This window comes from Channa argus, chromosome 4 (genome assembly GCF_033026475.1).
Source record: "Channa argus isolate prfri chromosome 4, Channa argus male v1.0, whole genome shotgun sequence".
Taxonomy (NCBI): domain Eukaryota; kingdom Metazoa; phylum Chordata; class Actinopteri; order Anabantiformes; family Channidae; genus Channa; species Channa argus.
The window spans coordinates 12,782,121-12,807,795 of record NC_090200.1 but is presented as its reverse complement, the minus strand read 5'-3'; the positions used below and the strand labels follow the sequence as shown (position 1 = coordinate 12,807,795).

At 39.6% G+C, this 25,675-nt stretch overlaps 2 protein-coding genes and 1 long non-coding RNA gene across 6 annotated transcripts; 1 reads left to right on the top strand and 2 right to left on the bottom strand.

Moving 5' to 3' along the window:
* Positions 1-1,833: 1,833 nt before the first annotated feature.
* Positions 1,834-18,263, top strand: pkp3a (plakophilin 3a). Of its 3 annotated transcripts, none has more exons than XM_067499987.1 (14): positions 1,834-2,065; positions 5,133-5,310; positions 9,203-9,294; positions 9,750-10,537; positions 11,651-11,774; positions 12,357-12,561; positions 13,784-13,958; positions 14,346-14,463; positions 14,552-14,716; positions 14,814-14,996; positions 15,080-15,233; positions 15,923-16,118; positions 16,283-16,370; positions 17,092-18,263. In XM_067499987.1, exons 1-14 carry the CDS (start codon positions 2,063-2,065, stop codon positions 17,131-17,133), a joined length of 2,511 nt encoding a protein of 836 aa, XP_067356088.1. In that variant the 5' UTR covers positions 1,834-2,062; the 3' UTR covers positions 17,134-18,263. The 3 variants fall into 3 exon arrangements, with proteins under 3 accessions (XP_067356088.1, XP_067356087.1, XP_067356086.1); XM_067499986.1 differs by having other exon boundaries at positions 1,834-2,071; XM_067499985.1 differs by lacking the exon at positions 1,834-2,065 and having other exon boundaries at positions 4,923-5,310.
* LOC137125099 (uncharacterized) lies at positions 2,083-5,046 on the bottom strand. Its single transcript, XR_010914086.1, has 3 exons — positions 4,915-5,046; positions 3,238-3,289; positions 2,083-3,149 (listed from the first exon to the last, which is right to left on the bottom strand). It is a non-coding gene; the product is annotated as an uncharacterized lncRNA (long non-coding RNA).
* Positions 17,792-25,448, bottom strand: sigirr (single immunoglobulin and toll-interleukin 1 receptor (TIR) domain). Of its 2 annotated transcripts, XM_067500014.1 has the most exons (11): positions 25,278-25,448; positions 25,006-25,144; positions 23,502-23,780; positions 23,090-23,297; positions 22,876-23,003; positions 22,257-22,397; positions 22,026-22,169; positions 21,681-21,783; positions 21,381-21,531; positions 20,365-20,542; positions 17,792-19,189 (listed from the first exon to the last, which is right to left on the bottom strand). In XM_067500014.1, the coding sequence occupies exons 2-11, from the start codon at positions 25,073-25,075 to the stop codon at positions 19,020-19,022; spliced, it is 1,572 nt and encodes a 523-aa protein (XP_067356115.1). In that variant the 5' UTR covers positions 25,076-25,144; positions 25,278-25,448; the 3' UTR covers positions 17,792-19,019. The 2 variants fall into 2 exon arrangements, with proteins under 2 accessions (XP_067356115.1, XP_067356116.1); XM_067500015.1 differs by lacking the exon at positions 25,278-25,448 and having other exon boundaries at positions 23,502-23,690; positions 25,006-25,263.
* Positions 25,449-25,675: the final 227 nt, after the last annotated feature.

The window sequence follows — 25,675 nt, the reverse complement described above, 5'->3', positions numbered from 1 at the left end:
CTAAGGCTGGATTGGAGACATTCCATGTAAACAAAATCTTGTATAAATTCTTTTAAAAAGAATATAGGCTGTTTTAGCAGCATATTAATACACACAAAATGCTGAGCAGTCACATATCGGTGTGATCAACAATCATCAGTCACATATGGGTTGTAAACATAGGAGTCATGTTCAATTCAGCATAAAATTTTGAAAGCAAATCAGATTGTCAAATTAAGATTGATCTCCAAGCCCACATGTTCATTTCATTTCATTTTCACGGATAATGCTACACCATGTGTTTTCTAAAATATAATTGAAAACAGGTGCTTCTCTTACCCAGATTCTTTGAACAGCCAGTAGCAGTGCAAAGATACTCCTCGAGCCTTGGTTCATACAGAGACATACTAACGTGGATGACGATCAGTCTAGGAAGTTTCTAATTAATTCAAAAAGGAAGGAATTCTAAGAGCTGGGTCAAATGTTTTGGCCTGCTCATTCATTTTAAATAGGGTGCCAAAACATTAGAATATTCCAATATGACTCCACCACCCAATACGACCTCAGTAACAAACAGAGAGTAGAATTATCACCTGTCTGACAGTTTAAACTTAAAAACTGAAAAAATATAACCTTTTGTGTATTGTACAGATGTCCCTAAAGGTGATGATCATCGTTACTTCACTGACACAAGGCAATCGAGAAGTCAAGAATTTTGACATGCGTGGTTTATGCCCTTTCCTCGCTGATCTGCCCATTTGGCTTCTATACATCACTTTCTGAACGTTCCAGCTGTTGTTTACGGCACCTGTCATTTAGCATTTTGCAGTTTGACCTTCTTTCCTACAGACTGCCTGCCTGTTAAGAATCTCTGTGTTGTCTTTTAACAAACTAAACACCTCTTTTTTTTCCCACCTGCCACCCAAGATTCTCTGACCACAGTCTCCTCCTGAAGCAGGGGAAAAAAGATCCTTTACTCAAGTAAAAGTACAAATACTGCAAAATAACCCAAAGAAAACAACCAAAGGTTCTGCGTTTAAAATTGTACTTACATGGTAGTACATCCGTTTTGTTAGTTATATGTGTATGTGTATGTAGTTTCAGTCATGTAGTTTAAGAAATTACCTCAGACAGACAGACGGACAGGTGGAATCCTGACGCATGCGAAAACAGGTTGAACAAACATTTTACTCTCACTCATTAATTCAGACACTTTCTCTGACGCATACACAAGTGTCTCCACACACACACACACACACACACACACATCTGTATATCTCAGGAGAATGCATTCCTAGTCCCTGACCCTAACCTGTCTAATGCAATGCCAAACCCAACCCCTTTTACCTGAAAACCCCGTCTTACCCCTTAAGCTCTTTACAAAGTCAGAATGTCCAAAGTGTCCTTCTGAAGACAGAAGTACACATGCAGATTGCCATGCATGGCATGCATCACCTTTACGGTGACTTCTTCCCCTCACTACGCCCAGTGCTCCTGAACTGTCCAGGAAATCAGTAAAACAGCTGCTCCAAGGCTGCTACTCAGTGAGTCATGACTGACATGTTGCAACATCCTAAAAGAAAACTCAAATCCCAGCATTGTGAGAATATGTTGGAGTGCATATGTGCGAAATGAGGGCATGTTAAATACAAAGTTGGAAAATATCGTTCTGCTAAAACCTATATTTTAAACCTTTGCCTTGACTTCTCAAGAAGACTCTCCACCCCATTTCACAAAACTGTTGTACTCACTCCCAAGTGAGGACATTTTTGGGAGTGAGTACAAAAGCAGCTACTCACCTAAACAGCCAAAATATTCACTTGTATTTTCGCTATCTCAGTCACTGTCTGCCCCTCATCTGTAACACACCCTGTGGTGTCATTGGGTGTCTCTTTGACTCATCTTCTTTTGTTCGGTGTGTGCCCCGCATGTACCAGTGAGCCAAAGCAGAAGATTAATTGTCAGGGCGGTGACTGTTTAAATGCACTAAAAGTTTTAATACTTTCAAAATCGGATCAGGTCGTCGGACAAGCAGGTACACAACTTTAGAGAGACAAGAACCTCCACAATCAGCTCAACTTCAATGGTAATGGTAAGTCGAAATCCATGATTTTCATATAGGATTAATCTGTTAAATTGCTTTTTAAATAATTAAGTAAGATTTATGAGTAAAAATTACACTTATAGAGCAACTATTGTAAGTGTTTGCATGTTTCAATTGTGGTGTGTTAAAACTGTAAAGCATTGTTTCTAATGATGCTGTTACAGGGAAGATGAAATATCAGCATGATAAGAGATCATGTTTCTATATTCTACCGAAGCCTACTGACTTTGATCTACTTTAGGGAGATGAAACCCTAAGCTAACCTCGAGGGAACTTGTGTGAATAGCCTTTAGGCAGGCTGCTCTTCATTTCTTGTTTGTCTCCTCAAATGAATCTGAACACCGGAAGGCAGCGAGGAGTCCAGGAAACAAAGCGATTAGAGTAGATGTTTATTTATGATTTGATGTAGAGATTGTTAGAGATTACAGATTATATTTTCTGCTCCAAAAGGGACCTTTTTTACCTGAATGATAACATAAATTATATATATTCCTGAGGGGAAATCATGCTTAGATGCACCAGAATTTAATAGACAGAACAATGAGAAGAGGTTTAAGATAATAAAATAACATATCCAGCCAGCACAGACATGCTGCAGTTAACAGGGTTCACTACCATTTTATATCACTTCAGTATTGGTAACAATGACTCACAGTTACCAATCTCAAACACAACAAACAAAAACTAGGTGTGGCTCCAGCTTAATAATAGAGTGAGACTGTGCCACACCTTGTAACAGTCCTGTATTTGTACTTAACGTCATTTGTGAGAGTCGATTTGATATAGCACCAATTTGTGAAGGCATCATACTTAAAGCTTTTAAATTACTTGGAGCTCTTAATAGTCTTTTCTGCTGCCAACTAAAGTACTCCTTATGATGTGCAGGTGTATTCATCTAATTGTTATCGCCTTTATTAAAACAGCACCTGTGTAAAGAAATCATAATAATAAATATGTTATGAAATTATTTTATGCACACTTGTGCAATATCTTTGGATTTGTTTGCAAATTTTCTTAAACCGAGTGTAAATCCATGCACTGTAGATGAAACGTGGGCTCTTTGGCTCTGTAGAGAAAAGAAAGAACAAATCTCAGCATAACAGGCAGTGAAAATATATTTTGGACCTGCTTTAATAAACTGTAAGTGGACGTACTTGTGCAACACATCCAGGGCTGTGCGAGATAATGCAATGCATCACAGAAGCCCTGCAGTGGAAAAGGAACTGTATGAAGCATCTAGTGACACAGAGACACTGATTCAGCTTCAACTGCTTCATGAGAATTTCAGAATTTCCATTAAATTCACTCTCTGTGCATAAACAACTATGCGTGTAGTTTCTCGATTCATCTTAATTGCAATGTGGATTTTTCTGACTCATTGCGTCACTCAAATGCGTATATAAAAGTCAATGGTTTATGCAAACTTTAGGACGTAATGAATAAGAGCTTTATGTTTTACGTCAGGGCTGAATGACCGAAAGCTCCTGAACCGGGTTCTGCCACTCTGTCAGAATTATTGCCTTTGTTTTTTAAGTGACAAGACCAATCAATATGACTTATGATGTAGCTGTAGGTGAAAAGTTTAAAGTTTAAAGTTATTTAAAAAAACATTTAAAAAAAAGTCTCCAATCTCCAAGATCCAATCTTCTTTGTAAAAACATGAAATACACAGGATAACGAACACAATATGCATTCTGCACAATATGCACCTCATTAACAAGCTTTGTGCTTATTAATATCAGAACTGTCCTATCAAATATTCAAGGCTTAAAGTATACAGACCTCTGACATAATATGTTACTAACATTAGCCCTGATATTATTACTTTAATCAGTTTTTATTTATTCTGCTCAAAATTACAAATCACAAATTTGCCTAAAAAGAGTTTAGATTGAATCACTCTACACCCAGACTTCATAGGACTGAGGGGACATAAATAATACTTCAAATATGCCCCCTCCTCCTAATAAAGTTCAATTTAGCGTTATTTACACCAAAATTAATGAATGTAAATAAGAATGAGTGAATGTAAATATCTTTAACATCCACATAAACGTATAGCTATGTTGGAGAAAGTATACAGATCATGTTGCGTATGTAAAATCCTAAACTAAAAATTGTGACTAATATAAAGGATAAATCTCGTAGTTTCCCCCTAAACTGTGGGGATTAAACTCTGGAGCGTAAATAAGTGCATTTACTGCAAGTACAACTGTCAACTGAAAAACTGAAATATGTCTACTCTTTTACAGGTAAACTGTTTGTGTTGACACTCAAGTTGTTTCAAGATAAACCACTTGATAAGTTTTATTATTCCACTAACATGGACTAGTCAAGTACAAATACTGAAAAATAACCCAAAGAAAACTACATATATATCGTGTAAATTCTTAAAAGCACATCACTTTTACTTTTCTCATTGTAAACTGTTCGAAACAAGAAGTCATTGTATGCGCTCCGGAGGTCATAATCCTTACTAGCTTTCAAAATATTTGGGATATCGCAAACCATGTTTCTACATGCAAGTCTGCAGATGTTACGTTGAGCTCAGATAAACTTTAGAGTGAAACTCTCCACAAACATTATTCTGATTGGAAAACGGAGCTCAGTCTGGTGAAATATCGTCACTGGGGTGTTAAGTAAAATATTTGATGTGAATTACAGGTCATTTCCGGTATACTAAGCAGAAACGTTACCCAATCCAATTTTGCTTTACTTTGATTGGGTGAGTTTTTGGGAAATCTAATGCAAATGGCTTACAAATATATGTATTTGGCAGACATGATTCACCTCGCTGTGCGTAAAGTCATTGTTGTCTGACCGGCGCTCACCTGTGAGTCAGGTGGTCTCGGCTCAGTGAAACTCCACCTCCCGCACTTGCGTAGCTGCGCTCGCCTCTCGCAGACTCTCAAGACACTTCGCGCTGCCACGACGCACACAACGAGCTTGCGCCAGTGTTTTAGTCCAGGCGCCTTTTTAGCGTGTCGCTCCTGAAATTCTCACCATGAGTACCGTGGCCTCAGAGACCATGTTTTTGACCTCTTTGCAGCCCAACACGTCGGTTACCACCTACGCGCTCCCATCGGAGATCCAGCTCGGGAACGGGAGCTCCCTGCCCAATGAAGTGGCCAGAGCGCGGCGCGTCCAGCAGCAGGTCCAGATGAGACTGGCGGAGAAGTCCACACTTCCGCGTCAAAATGGATCTGCCTCACACTACGCCATGTCAGGTAAACATCAACAAGTGTCTTTACGCACTTTGTAAAGGAACTTCACTGGATTTGTCTTCTGTTTAGTGAGAGCTCCGTGTGTTTCAGCGCTACGACCAGTTGCTGAATTAAAAGTAGAAAAGCAAATATCCCCCCACAGGTAGAGGCACAGGTGACACTTCCTGATTGTCAGGCTTAGTTTACAGTAATAACTACGAAATGTGTATCTGTGCTATATGGGGACTGAAAAACAACCAGACGCCAAATAACTGAAATAAAACTGAAATTGGATGAGGTCAGATGCTTGAATTTGTGAAACCGTGAGATACTACGCATCAAATACTGGACACCACTCCTGGCTAAACTGCTAAAACCACTTTTATCATCTCAAAACGTATACAGACACATCACACATACTTCATGGGGCTTAAAATTAACAATGGCGGCAGGCATTCTTGATTATACAGTTAACTGTTTGGCCTGTAAAATGTCACCAAACCGCATAAAATGCACATTACAACTTCCACAGGACTCAACATTATGTCTTTAAATGTCATGTTTTGTCTGAACAAGAGTCCCCAAACCCAAAGAGACTGAGTTTCCTACAGCAGAGGACTAAGAAAACCAGAATATTTATGAGTTTTGGCTTAGTGATTTTTTTTTTTTAGGCATATTAGTTTAAAGGTTGAGCATTGACAATTCAAAAGGTTCAAATAGAAAAATAAACTTTCATCAGCTCGTAGATTCATCTGCTAATCTAACTTCACCCGAAGTTAGTTTCTCTTTTTATTTATTTCACTCTAGCCCAAGTAAATATTTCTCAGCGTGACTCAGGACTGCAGTGTACCTTTTAAAGTCCAAAGAGTATTTTGGGTGAATGTGCTTTGCATTGTGGACTTGTCTGGTGTATGTTTCTGTGTGCGTCCCAGCTGCAGTCCTATGAACATGTTTCTAATGAGGGAATTTGTCCATTTTGCTGCTCTGCTGCTACAGCAGCAGCAATGATCTTACCTGCACAAAAAGAGAGGGTTAATGCGTAACAGGCCCAAACAAGAACTTCTTTCATGAACTTGCCTGATAGCAGACTAAGGTGAAAGCCACGCTCTGTGGGATTAGGTTTCAGGTCGTACTACGCTCTACGAGGTGAGGGTTCAGAAGCTACCTGTGAGATGGCAGCAGTGTCATGAGAACCGGCTCCTTTCTTATCTGTTTGAAGATGTTGTGTTTGGCCAAAGGTGTCTGTCTGTGTTGTCTTGGCACACAGTCAAAGTCGAGGTGGATGATTGTTATATAAGCAGCAGTGAGACTCCCATAGCCTGACTTATGTTCACTCGGTCCTAATGACATATTTGTTAAATTGTGGTTAAGAAGTCGTATCAATGTCAAATGTAAGGTTACTGAACAGAGTCATGTGTTGTTTTTGATGTTTGGTGACATATACTAGCCTGAAGCATGAAGACAGTCCCACAATGTCCCATAATCATTTGTGTTCAACAAAACCACAGGAAGCAGCTCCACATAGGAACCTTGTTTGGATGTATCATGGTGGCAAAATTAAAAGAATCTTATCACTTTTCTAGTTTCAGCTTTTCCCTGAGGCGCCAACATTACCTGCCTCAACAACAAACGCACTGTATGTCCTTGTTGAACACTTCAGCCAAACATGGCCACGCTGTGTAAAAAAACTAGACTCACACAGTTATCTGTGCGCGTCCTTTGCCCTGGGCTTTGCTGGGAGGAAAACAAACAGTGATAAAATGTTGTCTTGTCAAATCCATCCTCTTTTGAAACCTGTACATAAGGGAGAGAAGAAATCCTGGCAACATAATGGAGTGATGAAACTTTATTTGTTTTTGGCTTTAGAGAAGTTCATTATGAATTCACTGAGTGCTCACACAGAGGAATCTGTAGGCTACACCTCCTCTTTCCAAATACTGCAGCAACTCTGCATTTCTGGCAGTGACTAGTTAGTGTTCACATGGTGGACAAGTCTCAGCAGAAAGTGAGAGCAGAAAATCTGGAATATTTATGAGTGTGTGTGTTTGTTGAGTGTTGGTTTATGATCTTAGTACATCAAAGAAAGGAAAAAAAAGTTTAGTTTCCTTGCTAAAGGACTTTTTAGGGTGTGTTTTCAGCATGTTGCAAAGGTGTGTAGGGCGTTGCTAAGGTTGGGCTGGGGCCAGGACAAGAACATGTCAGTCATTCTATTCTATACCAACTGGTTTTGTGTGCGTGTGTGTTTGTGTGTGCGTGCCTGAGCAAGTGTGGGTTTGTGTGAGTGTTCTAGTGAAAAAAGTAGTGTGAAGCTAGTTCAAATCTCCCCTCTGTTCACTTGAGAAGAGTACACAGGCATGCAGACATATACATTTATACTGCACTCACATATAAACATAGACACAGCCGTGCAGTTTTAAATATTTTAAATATGCCAGACTGTATTTAAGTGTTTGTGCTCTTTTGTGACAGTGAATTGGTTAGTTTTGAATTATAAATACTATTACATGCCTGGCGTCACATATCAGAACGTTCAACTTGTACTTTTAACATGTTACAGATCTAAATACACCGTTTGGCTGCAGGTTGTATTGATAGTGTGTCTCTGTAGCCTTTATCCAGACTGAAATAACTTTTCCATTGCCATGAAATATTGTACAGACATGAATAATTAACACTTTTGAGTTAATGCTACAGTTTAACTATCAATTAATAAATTAATACATTGAAGATACAATACCCCTTTAATTTCAGCCTCACACAGATGGAAGCTTGGCTGTTGACTCTTAGTCCTCAAGTAACATTTCTTTGCATCACTGCATTTCACTGGAAAAAACAAATTCTTTGAAAGAAAAGGACACATGTACAATTACTTCTAAGAAAGTCATTAGTGAATGATGAAAAATTACATTAACCTCAGTAAACACGTAAATTGTAGAATTATAGACATAAATTATAGGAGAAAGTGTTTTTCCAACTGTAGTGGTGATAATGCTACATGTATGTTATCAGCGCTCACCTGTCAAGTGTGGCTGAGTGAGACAAGCGAATGTGTCTGTGAGCTGCTCTGTGAGTGAACAGAAACCAGAGACATCAGAGCTGGTGACTGGTCAATTCCTTTGGTGCAACAGGAAACCTACTATTTAATTTGTTTATTTTTTTTTTATGCCAGTCATTATGGTAAATCAGCAAGGCTATTGTTAAATCTGCCTTCAGAAAAGTTTATGATAATGTTACATTTTGTTTAACATTTTTCTCTTTTTACTGGATGGTCATAAAAGCTCTGTATCAGTTAAACCTGATTGAATAACAATAAATCAGTCAATTAGATGACAACAAACTATAGAAATATTTTTCTGTAATGTTACACACAGTTAAGGTCAAGGTTGACTTGTTGCTGAAATATTTATGTATGTGTCAGAGTTGACACAACAAACACCATTAACAGCATTCATTTAAAGGACTTTATTCTCTTTGCAGTGGCCAGGCTAAGAGAATAAAATCCTAGGCATGAAATCAAAAACACATTTTTCTGACATTTGAAATGTCCAAAAGTCCCAGGATTGATCATTGCTGAGGAGTGACCTCACTACAAATGAGAAAGAAATGGAAAGACTTACAGCAAGTTACATTTCCTATCAGCTCTTGACCTGTAGGGGTTGGTTCAGGAACACAGTCAGCAGCTGAGTCAAGTGGTGTCTAAAGTCAGAAAAAAGACATGGAAACTCCTTGTTTTCAAAAAGTGAAAATATTTATTAACCATTCTGATGTGTACATGTCACTTGAAAAAAATATATGAAGAGGGGCTTTAACATAACATTCAAAGAAGTAAACATTTGCACAAAACATTTTAGTGTTTTCTTATTGTTATAAATGTGATGACGTGGTTTTTTTATTTTTTATTTTTGTTTTATTCCAGATTACGGTGGCTCTTCAACAGTGAAGTACCAAACCTATAACCCAAGTTTCAGCTCTAAATCATCCTACGTGTACACAGGCTCCAGAACACTGGTGAGTACAGCAGTGTTATCTCAATGTTTCGGCATGTATTCATATATATATCATAGAAATATCAAGCTTCTAATAGCAATGGCCCAATACTGGTGTCACAGCCCAGGATGCAGCATGTGTGGTATTTCACAGTAGTTTGTGATGAGCTCAGCCCAGGGTTTTCAAGTCCACGCTCTAGATTCCTTCATTTTTAGGAAGTGAAGAAAGAGGCTTGACTTCTGATTGTTAGACCTGAAGTTACATGTTGTTTGACTCAGTTTTTTGTCTGTAATTATTATAAGTAGGTACCGAGGCCATGAGCTCTTGTTTCTTGTTATTGTATGGTGATGACATCACTGGGATTAACTTTAAAAAATCATTTTATAAAATTCAGACATGTATGTGGCAAACTAAAACATAAAGAAACAACTCTGCTCACAAATGTGAGCTTAGCATTAATTTCTCTTCATCCTCAGGGTCCACGTGTATCCCAGAGGTCGGGCTTCAGCTGCCAGTCTGCTGCCCCAGAGCTGGCCAACTACCACAGGATCAGTGTTGGAGGTGGAGGAGCTGGTGTCGGAGTCCCTGGTGTCGCTGTTGGCGGTGATGGTTTTTACAGAGACGACATGCGCATGGGCAGCTACCAAAGCGGTGCCAGGCAGCAGAGCCGAATGGAGCCAGAGACCATCTCTGTGCATTCAATGCGGCAGCAGTCAATGCAGGCAGGCCAATGGATGGTTGATGGCAGCGATGCTGGCAGCTTGGTGTCAGACCGGGATGCCACCTACAGCCGCCCGTACAATCAGGCCACAGTCAACGGCTACGTCAGCCAGGTGAGGCAGGGAGGAGGCAGCATGACCTTGCCGACACCTATGCGCCGAAGTCTTAGTGGCACTCTTTCCCGAGGTGGAGGGATGGCTGGAGGTGAGGCAGAGATTGTCCAGCAACATTCCTTCAAAGGCCCAGCCCACCGCACCATCAGCAGGATTACAAACCGAAACCGGATGAGCATGGGCTCTACGGCTGGGACCCTTCAGCACCAGATGTCCTCAAGTGGGAGCACCTATGGTGGGGGAGGAGACAGAGTGGACAAGGGGTTCATCGCATCTGCAGTGTCCTCTGGTTCTCAGGGGAACCTATATATGCAGCGTCAGGGAGCCCTGTCCCGTGCCATGTCAATCAAAAGCATGCATAGTGTGGGCAAGGGCATGGACATCTTCAGTGGGCAGATGGAGATGGGAGCCAGCATGGGCAACCTGAGCGGGTGAGAAGTTCACACGACTCCAGTTAATTCTGCTTAGATTCACTTGAAGTACAGGAAATGTCCCCTATTACTATTGATAGATCCTCTGTGTGTAACGGGAATCTGCACATAACAATCAGCATCAGCAAAATGTTCACTGTTTAGATTTAATCTACCTCAAAAACCAACTTACATACACTTTTGACTTTGCTGACGTAGGAAAATGAAAGTATAAGTCTGGTCATATTCTATGATTTTTCTGCCAGGAAAAAGCCAAAACCAACAGTAAATTGATCCTCTGTCGTATATACAGTAGCTCAGCTGAATGTGCCTCCATTGTCTTGTGTCACACTTCTGCATTGTGTGACATGCTTCTTCATTACCATAAATATGAGCACTTCAGTTTAGTTTGAGTCAGTCCCACATACACCGCCTTGCTGCTGCAGCGCACCAAAAGTGTATTAATCCACCAATGAAAGTAGTCCCCAACAAATCCTCTGTTTACTCTTGGTTCAGTGGTGTTTGCTGAAAACGGAAATTCCCTGTTGATTTATAGATTTATTTAGCCCATTTTAAAAGGAAACGGCTTTTTGTGTTTAGTAGGTAGAGAAGGGGTGGGAGTGAGGAAGTATTGAGTAACATTTTGGTTTTGTGAGGAGCAAGCTTTAAGCTTAATTAGGTCATAGCACTCACTTATCAAGCGAACAGCTCAACTCATCCTAGTGCCTCATTTCTCCTCGACGTCACAAAAATTTGAGTGAATGTAACGCACCAGTATGATTGTGTCACAAGATTCGTGTGTCAGAGGGTTTTCGTGTGCTTGTGTGTGATAAGAACAGTGTAATCCTTTAGCTGTGGATTCGGAGGTGGCTGCCTAGTGGCAGGACTGGTTTTGGGTGTGGCAGCTTAATTCCTGGCCTCACATTTCACACGCCCCACAGCATGTGGTTGACTGAGGGGTTTTGCAGACCACTGTGTGATTTGGAAGAAATTCAAGAAGCTGAATTGTTCAGACAAGAAACAAGTAGTCTATGAATTATGGCTGTGGCTACTCTGTTTGCGCTGCCACATATAACAGTATAATTAAATGTTTTACATTCTTTGGCTGATTTTGTCTGTTTGCTCCTTCCATAGGATAACCTCTTTGGACATGGCCAGTGCAGTGCAAAACCTAAGAGACCCCGATTATGATGTGCAGGTCCTCGGTGCTGCCTACATTCAGCATGAGTGCTACAATGACAACAATGCCAAAAATGAGGTAGCTCGAACAGATTAAACATGTGGTTAGAATTCCTCTGGGGTTTTTCTCTCTTCAATATCCTATTGAGAAACTTGCTTTTGAAAATTGTTTTCCCACAAGTCTCCAGTAATGTTTAATGTTTACATGAAATTGCTGCATTTCTCCTTCTGTTCTGCTGTTCTTCTGTTGTGCGTAATTTCAGTTTTATAAACCCTGTAAACGTGTCCGGACTCTAACCTTTATAGGTGTTAAATAGCAGGCATACTGCAGAGATTAAAACTCATATCTGGTGTGACTTAGTTTGGAATGGAAAGTAAAGAATGGAAACAGCAATCCTTAGGTAGCATCATCTCAGGACCTCAGATTTGGCAAGTTCAAGTAGTGGGTAGTACATTCATGTGCTATGGGTCCAACATAGGAAAACTGGGGCAAATGGGATCTTCTTCAAACAAAAACTTAAGATGATTTGAAAATGGCTGTAATTACAAAAATTATTAATTTACATAGTTCCTTAAGTTAATTTTTGTGAGGTTGTAATGAAAATCCAACCACTGATAGTAGAAATTAAATGAAATAATGCCCAAGTGTTTTTGCCTTTAGGTGCGTCGCTTGAAGGGCATTGCCGAGCTAGTGAAGTTGTTTAACAGCGACAACATAGAGGTGCAGCGTTATGCCACTGGTGCCACACGCAACCTCATCTTTGAGAATATGGAGAACAAGGTGGCCCTGATTGAAGAAGGAGGCATCCCATACCTGGTCAGTGCACTTGGGGAACCCGACGATGAGCTCCATAAAAACATCACAGGTAGGAAGATTCTAATGATGGCAGTTGCAATGAAAACATGACAAGTCAAACAGGCTTGATCTCAGTCTGCTTGTTTAGTACTCTTGGCCTGAACACACACAAATGCAAAGGGGTTGACATTTGGATGCAATGTGATCTTGGCTGGGGTGTCTTTGGAATTCTTTGAGAAAACAGTAGCCTTTGAAATGTTAACGCTCGCTCAAGTTGCATATTGTAGCTTTAATGTCTGTGGGCTGTTCAAGTCTCTTTAAGTCTTGTTTCCACTTGACTCAGCCTTGAGCACTTATACATTCTCACAAGTACAACTGTTGTCATTATTCACAGCAGAACTGACAGTTATGCATTCTCATTAAATAAGTCCTTGAAAATCCACAAAATGGGTTCATAGTTTAGACATCAGTGGAGCATTTTGTGTGAAAACAACAAGATGAGGGTTGAGCAACTATCTATTCTATAGGGTACGTACTATGGGAATGTGTAGGAGTTGTTGGGGCCTGTGGGCCAGTAGCACTATATCTGCCACTCCCTTTTATAAGTGAAGGCCGTGTCATTTTTTCTCTTAGCCGTTACACCTTGATTTTTATCTGTAGGATGAGTAAAACTATTAATGTTTTTTTTTTTATGAGTTCAGTAATAAATGTTGACAAAAAGATGAGTAACAGAGCAAATGTGCCTGTGTAACTTCTGCCAAAGGTGACAGAGGTCTTATCTCAATGACATAGTGTGTTGTCCTTTGAGTTTCTCTTGTAGGTTCCTATTCACAGGTGATGTGTAGTCCACTTGTTTTAGAATATTTTCAGCTCATGTATGATTGTTTTATTCAGCATTTTGGAAAAACACTTGGTTTGTCGATAAGCAGACGAGCATTTTTTATTCTTAGGGTAAACACCAAGCTTCAGTTACCATGGTTTAGTGCAAACACTGGAAATGGGGGCAAATAATCTCGGCTTCACCTAAAGATAACCAAATCTTTATGTTTGCTAACCAGCTGCTGGCTGTAGTCTCATAATAAACTAGTCAAAGTGGTAAAAACCTTCTCATCTAACTTTTGCCAACGAAGAGAATGAGTTCACTTCTCAAAACACTTAACTGTGTCCTTAAACTTAAACATCACTGTACAATAAAGTCACCAAGACTTTATTTAAATGAAACACAAAGAAAGCTACTACAATGTGAAAAGTTAAGAATAAATTGTAAGTTTTTCTTGTGTGTGTTTGTGCAGGTATCCTGTGGAACCTTTCATCCAAAGACAACCTGAAGGAGAAACTAGCCAGAGAGACCCTATCCGAGCTCACGAACAAGGTCCTCATTCCTCTTACAAGTGTCAATGACTCTAACAATATCTCTCTGAGCCCCTCTGAGGCAGACATCTTCTACAACACCACAGGGTGCCTCAGGTAAACCACATATATCTGTGCCTTATCTCTTTGGTTGCAACACACTCCTTCGTTAAAATTTATTTTTTTTTCTCATTAATCCGCCATTGCTTTTTCTCCCATGACCACATTTGCATTTGTAGAACTTGTTCTGGCAGAACATGTCAACTCACATGTTAGCTAAAAGCTACTGGAGCTTTTTACCACGCCCGTCACTTTTTACTTTTTTTTCGCGTTTGAAAAGGTTTGCATCATTCCAGCTCCCAGATACTTTGGTTCCACTCTGTTTGTGTGCACCCTAGAGTGATTTTCATGAAATGGTGTATTACTGAAGCACAGTGCAAAACCAAAGTGTGTTTCCATCATCTGGTCAAAAATAATGACATAATTTTCTGTTTGTGTGCTCAGGAATCTAAGCTCTGTGAGCGAGAAGACCCGTCAGCAGATGAGAGAAACAAGCGGACTGGTGGATTCTTTGGTGACCTACATCAAGGACGCCCTTGAGAATAGCAAGGCAGAAGACAAGGTGAGACCAGATGAGATGGAGCTGAACTTACACTGTCTCATCTTTACTGTATGCATTGATTTATCTGTGTGTATGTGTGTGTTCCTAGGGTGTGGAAAATGCAGTGTGTGTCTTGAGAAACCTCTCCTACCAGCTGTACAGTGAGTTGCCTCCATCTGTTCTTTTGCGCCTGGATGGACCAACCAGAGCTCAGGACTCAAAGAAGGGTGAAGCCATTGGTTGCTTTACACCGCAGAGCAGGAAAGCCAAAAATGTGCGCACTCGTCAGATGCATTCATCAGCAAATAGTTTGTTATGGACCTGACCTTCCATCTCAACACGGTCTTCTTGTATGCTTCTTCCTTTGACAGAATAAGAACCAGGATCTTTCCACCTTAAGTGAGGTCGCTCGTTCGCCAAAGGATATGGAGTGGCTATGGCACCCTCAGATAGTGGGGGTGTATAGCCGTGTGCTAACGCTGTGCGAGATCAACAACACAACTCGCGAGGCGGCTGCTGGAGCGCTGCAGAATATCACAGCCGGAGACAAGAGAGTGAGTAGCACATTAAAGAGACCACATTCAACATTGTAACCTAAGGCTGCCTTGTGTATGAACTGTCTGTCTTTGTCCTGCAGTGGGCTTCAGTGTTGAGCCGTGTGGCTCTGGAGCAGGAGCGTGTGCTGCCAGTGCTGCTGGACAACATGCGTACCACCAATGATGTGGAGTTGCGCTCCCTTACAGGCTTCCTCCGAAATCTGTCCCGCCATGCAAGAAACAAGGATGATATGGGTCAGTCTTTCATTTTTCATTTACCATTGTTACAAAGTTATTAGTTACTCTAGGACGACCTGCATATAAGTGACATATTTCTGTGAGTGTCTTTTTAAATTTAAGCAAATAATGTACATCATATGAGCCTCTGAATATCTATTTAATAGAAATATACAATCTAAAATATATTTAATGTTGAAATGTAAATGGCTATGAACTCAACATTGCATAACAGACCTAATAAACAATGAAAAGCATTTATCTTTTTTTGTTCTAGTTTCTGCTTTTCATATTTTCAGCTTCGTCACAAATAAATTGTGATCGCAATATTGGTATTTTTTTAATAAATTGAGATTAGTCTGATTCTGATTCGGTAATGGATTAAGTCAATGTGTGGAGGATTAGTATTTATTAGTAAAGCGAACGCAGTCAAACTATTTGAAGTTAAACTAGTAAAATACTCTGAGCTAGTTGATTGTGTGGGTTTATTAGATTTCACTGCATCATTACCTTTTGGTTCAAGAACTGTGACATCAGCTGTTTCCAGACAAGTCCTGTCCACTCAAAACCAGTAAAAGACTTTCACGTGAAACTACAAAACTGTTCAAACACTGATATGAAATTACATTTTCATTGCTAATAGCAAACATGCGATTGTGAAAATTGTTGTTTCATATAATCCTAACAATACATGCTTGTTTATTCAGCTTCAAAGGTGGTGAACAACCTCGTGGGTAGGCTGCCTAATGACGGACGAGTCAAGGACCCCTCCAGTGATGTGGTGGTCAACATCTTGGGTGTTCTCAATACATTGGTGACATACAGCTCTATAGCTGCCAGAGACATAACCTTCTTTGACGGGCTGACTAAACTGATGGGCATCAAGAACGATCACGATAACAGGTGTGTGATCTGTAATACTATACTGGTTAAATGTGTTCTCACATGAGACCAGGTGCAGATATTTACCCATTTAAAGGTGAATGTTGCAAAAAATATTGTAGACTGTCTTCTCACACAAGGTAATTATACCAAGTGCTAACCTTGGATGAATCTTTTTGTTGAAGTACTGGGAAGCTGAAAGCAGCCAAAGCAGCATCCACAGTTCTCACCAACATGTTCCAGTACAAGAAAATGCACAAGGCATACAAAGAGGTAAGATACTGTAGAAATGACTAACGAAGAACTCTGCACTTTTCTAATTTGAGAATAAGTGTTCTCACTTCAGTACAAAAAACTTTCAAGTCAGTGAGTAAATTTCTGCATGTCAGCTGTTACGCAAAAGTCAATTGAAAAGCTCAATTGAAAAAACACTCCACCCTCACTCTGAGCATGTGTGGTGTGTTTGTATGTGCCAGAGCGTGAAAAAGTGTTAAAAAGAGTGAGCGTGACGAAGGTGGTGTTGCCTGTGTATTTGTGGATGACATTCCTCCTTCCCTGAAATTCCCTCGTCAATTGGGCAGCAAATGTTCAAAACTCAGATATCGCTGATTGTTGCTCTTCCAACGCACAAACACTCCCACACCCATTCAGGCAAGCCCAGGTAGGTTTATTGCGTTGTGCAGATCATGACTTGCCCCTCCCAAAGGTGCAGTGTCAACTTATTTCCTAATGAACAAGTCCCAGCAGAACAGAAAATGTTTTAACACTTGTCTTACAGTTTTAAATTTCGTACTCGCGTACATACACAGCTTTTACAAAAGACACGCACATATGCAAAAAGTAAACAATATGAAATTGAATTTCATAACATTGCTCATTGTATTCTGAGCTCAACATGGATTAAATCTTTTTAACAGTAGTGTTCAGTTAAGGTTACAATTGGTTACTTTATTATAGAACGTAATAACACTTTCCATTGCTCTTTGCTTTACAGAAAGGGTTTTCAAGACCGGATTTTGTGGATATAACTATCTAAAACAAAGGCAATGTTGTCCTGCACTTGACCAGCTCCTCACTGAAGAAATCTCTCCAAACTCTTACTACTTAATACTCTTAATACTTTGTGACAAGAAGTAGAACACACATGCGATTGAGGATCTACCCAGCAGAAAATTCCATTCCAATTCCAGAAAATTCTATGCCGCACAACACAGCGCAAGAAATGTGGACCCACTGTGTTGGACTGTTGATGGACTCCTAGTACAAATGTATGCACCTTACCCATTTATTCTCTGTTTGAACACAGTATGTGTTCAGGGATCAGGGATCTTCTGTCAGAGCAACATGTAAACAGATGAAACACTTGTGCCTAATTTTCTCACTGTTGCACTTAATTTACAGCATTGATGCAACAAATATGATACTAACACAATATTTTTGTAAATATTACTTTCACATTTATACAGAAATTACATCAAGTATTTTATATACTGTAGCTATGTACTTGTAGCTTTTGAATAAACAAATGTGTTTTTATGTGAGTTAGCATTATAACATGTAGTTATAGATGAATGTAAACCAGAGAAAGTTTTCTGGAGAAACATTTTGTTGACATGTAGATGTTAAAACATTTATACAGAATACTGGGGAAGATTCTTGTGCTTTGAAACTGACATTTGTTTTTGCTCATGAGCTGATGTGTCAGCTGTGATAGCTTTGTTAACAGGACTTAAACTAATAAGCCACAACATGAATTCTCATTGGTGTATAATCTACTTTTTTTCCCTTTTTATCTGCTGTTTAGTTAATGTAATAAATGGTGTGAATGTAGAATTCTGGTGAAAGGTTAGTCCAAGCCTATGCAATAATTACTTTTTGTTAAAGACAAACTTTTAATTGTGACCCCGTTGAACCTGTTCAGATTGGCAAGTTAAATATTTTTTAATCAGTAACTTGTTAAAATGTATACAAAAGATAAATTTCTAAATTTGGCTTAGGGTCAATAAAGTATCTATCTATACAATATGGTTTAAAAACCTCATTGCATGAATTTCCTATTCTGTGGCATAAGCGGTTTCTGTGTGAATTAAAAAATTGTTCATATTTGCTTTTGTGTTGTAGAAAGGAATATTTTTAAGCTAATAAAGAGACAGATTTTGAAATGGAGTATTATTTTCTCAAGTGTGTGCTGTAGTGGTGTAGCTGTAACAGTCTTGACACTAATCTAGTAAAATGTCTGCCACTCCTTGTTTACATATTTGCTCCTGTTCCGACAGGAACAATACCAGACTTTCCCCACTGCAGTCTTTACACTTACTTTTTTCAATGACTGTCATCGTTATTCTGCGAGAACAAAAATATCTGAAAGAAACATCCTGGTATTTAGTTAGACAGCTTTATTATTGTAATTGCCATGTTGAGTTGGTTTACGTCACAAAGCGCCCAACCTGGGCAGAAAGGTTCAGATGCCTGGAGTGAGAAGAGTTCAACACAGACTCTCTTAACAACAATCAGTACTGTAAGCTGTCAATAAGACAAGCTGCTTAAGATGCAGATGCATTTCTTCATACTTTCGGTAATTTGCTTGATGATGCTCTGCCCTCTGTTGGGGGACTAAACTCATTTTACTTGCCTATGAGATGAGAATCTTATAGGCAAATGAGTGTGGAAATTATTTCTCATCCTGATTGACCCTAAAAGTTTAGATAGTTTCAATTTACAGTTTCCTATAAAATATTTCAACACTAGAAAATACAAAAAAATTGAACCTCTCTTTGGTAAGCAGGAATAGAACACTTTTAACAAAATGTTTTAAAGAACAGAAAAATAATTTGCTGCTTGACATAGATAAGTGTAAATCCCTGGTATCAAGAATGGGAGTCTCCATGTTGGAGATCAGCAGACGTGAGGGAGAAGTGTGGATCAAATGTCCTCAGTGACCAGGCAGTAGAAGTCCGAGCGGGCTTCATAGTTGCGTGATCCCAGATCAGATACGTCTATGTCTGAGGGTTTGGGCTCTGGTGTCACGAGTGGAGCAGGGGGAAGGACAGGAGCTCTACAGGCCATGGGTTTGTACACAGGGAGACGTAGCCCTACAGAGAGAAAAAAAGCACATATTATGAAATACACTTCTTGATAGTTAAATTGATGCCACTCTTCAGATATGAAACTTCAGCCAGCAGCCTGTTAGCTTAGCAAAAGACAGTTGGAACCAGCTAGGCTTAGTCTGAAGACAAAGACAAACAACCTACTAACAACTCTTAACTTTATTTAAAAACACAGACTTTAGTTTTAAATGGGGCAATGTGCTGAACTTTTTTGGGGCGGCACACCAAGGACCTTTTGATTATCTTATGGTCACCAGGAGACAAGCAGAGAACAAGTTTTTTTTTATTTGAACTTATTCAATTAACAAGATATTATGTATTAGCTAGTAAAAGCACTGTGAATGCTTTGATGCTGAAAAAAAGCTGATCAGCAATAGCTGAGATAAAATGTTGCTTCCTTATATACTGGTTAGGTAAACGCCAAAGCCAGTTAGCCTTTGGCAAAAATCTCAAAGGCAACTTTGCGAAGTCATTGATGGCGTAACCGATGACGTCGATTTTTTTAAAGTATAAAAGCATGAGAATCTTAAAAAGTATAAAAGATATTAAAAAGCCATATGCAGGCAATAATGTCCTTTTAAAGGACATTAAAGTTTGTTTCTAGCTGAAAGTATGCCAAAGTAGTTAGGTCCCAAAAAAAAAAAAACATACAGAAGACGGAATAATAAGTCATAATAATAGTAATAATCAAGATTAGAACATCTACTGTGATTAGTGTGTTTTAGAAGTCTTTCCTGGTTTCCTTGCAGCTGTACCTTCATATTGAAATTAAACATATACTTACCTGTTCATCTCAGCCAATAAGCAAAAGGTAAAATTATTCCTCTGAGGAGAAAAAGGCTCATGTCTGCTTGGCACAGTATATCTTCCTAGTACTGAAGTTAAAGAACCGTAGATAAATGTATGTTTGCTTATTCAAACTAGTCTCAAACTTAATCAGATACAATAGGTTTCAGTTAAACAGTTATCTATGTACCGAATTTCAAACAAACCACTCCTCGCTGTCATCTGTGCAAGGCAGTGCAGCTTTAATAAACATTTCTTTTAGGATATATGTATGTGCATTTTAATTTGTGCAAATGATTTGGAATATTTATCTTTGTATGATGAATGAACCTAAACACTGAAAACTTTGCTGGACCCAGAACTGGTACTCTTACCCAGATCTCCTGCAGGGTCCGTGTCTGAGTGGCAGTCCAGGTAGTCAGTGTCCACAGTCAACATGGGGTCTTTGTCATCTTGCAGCACAGTCTGAGGGTCGCCTGCAGACTCACTGTGGAAAACCAGCTTGCGAGGCATGGCTAAAGACAGCTCCTTCCAGAAGTCTGATGACGGAGTCTGTGAGCACACAGGAACCAAACAAACAAGCAAGCCACATTACAATATGCTATTACAATCAAACAGGATTGAATCTTTGAGCAAGCGAGGCATCTGCAGTTCAGAGTATTTAAATGCAATTCTTCAAACTGCAAACAGGCTGTGGTTTTCATGTGAACCACCAAAATCTGACCGATGGTGTGATGACATGAACATCCCTGAGAGGTCTCCTGAACCTTATTAGACTGAGCTTTGGCTTGGTATTGTCTCCAAAGCCTCTAGTGGTTTCAAACAACTTCCATTTCACTTCTATTGAGGCCACTGTGCTCCTGCATTGGGTGTGTAAAGGAAAGATTTTTTTTTAAATTTGCAAAAAAAAAAAAAAAAAGTTGTTTATTGATTATTTTGTTTGACTGCTAGTTTTTTGTTTTCAAGTTAAATTTACAAGATAGTACAATTGGCAACAAGTGAGGGGGTATGAAGTGCAAATATAGGCAGAGTAAAAAAAAAAAGTGATTTCCTGTACTTCTGTGCACAAATTAGACTTCAGCAACATGTCAATCAAACCACACCTACGCAGGTCAATTAAAAGCTTACAACAATTTAAGACATTTTCTTTTATTTAGTTATTAATATTTTATGTTTGCACAAAGTCATGTGTATGTGTCTACACTACAAACCTGTTGTGTAACACACAATGGTTTCAAGATTAATTTATTGTAAAACTGGCCTCAAGAGAAAAACCACGCGAACCCAGTGGGAGTATTCTAATCATAAACATTGCAGATACTTTGCATACTTTGCATTTCTTATATTCAACATACAAATCTAATGGTGTTAAATTTGTATTAATACTTACCACAGAGTTGTGCCTCCATGTGAGTACAGTAAGGCAGTGCTGGTGCTCACTCAGCTGCTGCTTGATCTCAGGCCTCATACGCTTGCACTGGCCCTCCAGCATAATGAGAATGGGTCGCTGACATATTTCCAACACGCGCAGAAGGCCTTGTCTGAAAACACACACGTCTACAGTATATCATGAAAGGACATAGACACTGTAGTGCCTGATAGCTACATCACCTCAAGTGGTACAAGCTGTTATTATGTATGTATGTATGACACAATTTCTACATTTGTTTCAAAATTCATTCAAGCTGACCTGAAGTTATTGTCACACCAGTCCTGCTCGAGGTAAGCATGAGAGAGCAACACAATTAGACGCCGAGATCGACTCATGTTCATTAGCAGCTCTGCAGAAGGCTCTGGACACACATTGTTGGAAGTAATCAAATCACAACTGGCTACGCAGAGTAATAGATAATAAATTCACCATCCTGGATTGTGAAGCATCACAAATGGCATAAACAACGTATTTATATAATGTAAAAAGTCCCAGCAGTATTTGTTAATAAAAACAAACAACAAAAACATTGGTTATAATTCTTGCAAAACAGCAAACTTAGTATAATAATACAGAATATACAGTGAAATAATGTGAGCTTACCACCACCAGGTAGAATATCATTTTCATTAAGATGCACTTTGTACGCATTTTTATTTTCTAGGTGAGGTTTGAGAATGAAGTTGACAAACTTCCTGTCATAGTCATTGTTCACATAGGAGATGTAGGCATCGTATAATTTCCCATCTGGAAGCAAAGAGACACAAACTGCAATGTAGCATCTGAACATGCTGATAGCTACAGTACAATAAATCACCTCGGTAGCAGTCTCACCATTGAGTTCATAGTCTCCATAATAGTTCCTGTACCACAGTTTGATGTTCAGGTGACACCTGGAGTACACAAGAGCCGCTACACCCAGGAAGAGAAGGAGCATGATGGCAGCAATAACAGCGGCTGCGTGATTAGGGCTGTCTGAGCACACACACACACACACACACACACACACCAGAAAAATAACATAACCAACAACACTTCTTTAATTAAAATGAATCATCAGAAAATACTAATGTAAATTGTAGTTGTAGCTACTATTACTACTTTCAACTAAATAAATGTACCAGATTAGCAAATGCATTTTAAATCCATTATTAGGTCTAAATATTAAGAACTACAATGAGGTGCAAGAGTTTGTACAACCTGAATGTGCAATATTATTTTATTAGGGTAAGGTTTGCATCCCTTTACAATGTAAAGGCCTAAGGGAATGCAAACATAACCCTAAACCTAACATGCTGATGTGCATTTAGCTAAAAAATGTTATTTTATCATCAGAAGTAACAAAAATGGCCAAAGAGGTCAAAATAAAGCCATTTTAAAATAAGGGGATGCAAACTATATGTTATTCTTTATCAATTGTCAACTTTTTCACGGGTCTATTTTTATTTCTTACTTGAATTCTGTAGGCTGAAATCAGATGAAATGTTCCTCACTATGCAGCTGTAGAGCCCAAAATCTTTCACTTCAGCAAGGTCAACCTCCAGCAGACTGTTTGTCATCAGTTGTCCAGCACGAGGGGACCTGTAAGCAGGCCAGAAGACTGCATCTTAACATTTACATTCAAATACTTATATTGATGCCCTAATGATTTAAAAGCTCAGAATTACCATGAGGAGGAGTTCTGTTTGTAAAGTGTGAGGTTGGTGATGGGTTCGCCATCTTTTCTCCACTGCAGTGTGGTGTCACATTGCTCCTCGTTTGGATCCCAGAAGAGGAGAGCAGTGCAGTTCATTTTCACAGTGCAGCCGACATTCCTCCACAGTTGGGTTGGGCCACTGTTAGGTTTAAATTCTGGGGGTTTTGAGCACTGAAATTCTGTGTATAGACGTACCATTATTGTCTGTGTTCAGTGCAAGAGCTGCAGACAACATAAGCTGGCTGGTACAACCTGACATCTTCTCTGGCAGGTACATTAAACATAAATTCTCTTGGCCAACCAGCCCCTGTGCTCTGTTTACAGCAGAGGCAAACATCAGCTTTAAAGTGACTCTTACGTTTACATGAGGAACTACAACTTACCCTTAACAATGAGGTGCACAGTGAAAGAGGCTGTGGTGTTGCCCTGTTGCATACAGGTGTAATTCCCTTGGTCTTCGTAGCTAAAGCTGGCAAACTCCAGGTAGGTTTTCCCCTCCTGGCTGGGGATCTGCTGACAATCCTTCTGCCAAATCAGCTGGATTTGTGGGGTGTTCTGGGGCTGAAGAGGCTCTAGAGGGCAGCTTAAATTATACGGAGGCTTCTGCTGCCCCACATACAGCACCTGTTCCCTGTATCTGCTCTCATCAACACAGGTCTGAGCTACACAGAAGACAAAGTGAGTTTACACTAACCCACAGGTGCAGCAAAAAAAAAAAAATAATAATAATTTTCCTATAGTGATACCAACAAGTTCTCAATGGGTGGATGCCAACAAAATCCTTCTCTGTTGTCATTTGATAAGGGAGTCTACTGACACTGACTGAAACTAATAGATAAAACTAAACAAAAAAAAATATTTCAAATGAATCAGTTGCAGTGTGGCTAATACATAACCTACAGAATAAGAACAGGACAACACATCTCTACTTCATGCTGTTTGATAAAACACAGTAGGCAAATTCTGGAATCCAAAGCAAATAATGTTGCTTCCTTCTGAGAAAACACTTTGCATAACTCGGTAATACTGGACTGTGTTCAACGTAGCTTTTGAAAGAAATTGAGTGTGCATCAAGGTCTATCTCCCTTTAACTCTTTTACTTTTTCATCCTGGCAGGCTGTAAATGAGTCTTGTGCTAACAAACACACACACACACACGCACACGCACACAAACACACACACACACACACAGAGCACTTCATTGTGTACACCTGTATAATCGAATGCAACACAATACAGCAGCTCTCCCATGAATACTACATTTACAAGGTTATTATCTCTCACTTTTTAGGTTATGACTGTCAGGGAGGCCAAAACTATGACCTCAGCTTCAACCCCAAAACTGAGAAATAATAACCTTGTAAAATTAGAGCTGCAGTATTGGATTGCATTAGATTGGACAGGTGTACCTTATGAAGCGGCCAGTAAGTGTGTGTATGTGGCCGTAGCTGTAGCTGTTCTGCGCATGCGCTCATCGTAGTTACCTCACCAAAATCCATAACTATGCTGCACAACGGCAGGCTTTCCCTTTTTGTTTATTTTACTCTTTTAACAGATGGCCATACATAGGGTCACATGTCCGGGTCCAAAGTCCGGGTCTTTCCCCCCTGTTGCCAGGCAACATCATGTGACTGCCCGAAACTCTGACCCTGACCACAGTGGCCACATGCTCCGACCTCGTATCATTTACCCATCCAGCATCACCCAAAATCTGACGGACTGTTTGAGCCCGACAAATGTATCAACAAATACTCATCATTAATACGAATTGTTAAACTATGAGCAAAGTCAATGTACTTAAAACTACACCAACTAACCTGTGGGTTTAACCTGTCCTGTCTGACACGGTGAATTAATGTAAATGTAGGTAAAGTTTGTACAACCTACCGACAGTGAGGAAAGACGTGTCCCATGACCTGGCGCACACCAATATGAAAGCGACTAAAATCACAGCCATGAGTCGCAGTTAGTCTCCTTTTTCCTTCCTCAGGTAAATAATGAACCGAAAGGAGATTCTTCCGCGTACCTACACATCACGAATAAGTTAATAACCTGTTAGTTTGTTACAGATTAGTTACATCGCGTTGGGCCGTAGAGGTGCTTACGCAGACGTCAGCCTTTTGGTTGATCGTCTGCACCTGAAAAGACCCGAAACTCACCTGGCTATTGGGTCACCGAGGTCACATGACCCTCTCCCCGGCTTTCACCTGCCTTGTAGAGAAACTTGGCAGGAGACGGCAGCAGAGAACTCAGTGAAAAGCACGGAGGCTGTCTAACCTCCATGACTAGGATTTTCTGTATCAGTTCTTTCTCCACCATCTTGTTTGTTCTGGTTTTATTTTCTGGCGGTAATGATTTATAGAAGGCTGGGCTAACAAATAATATCCTAGTTAAATATTAGAAATCCATTGCCCGTATTCAGTGTTTCACACCTTCTAATATACACTCCGTATTGCAGATGTGAATGTCAAAATAGTTTTAAATGTGGGGTAAATGTAGAAGGTTGGAAATGACTACATGTTTGGTTTAAATATAAACATCCCTCTATTTTGAGGGG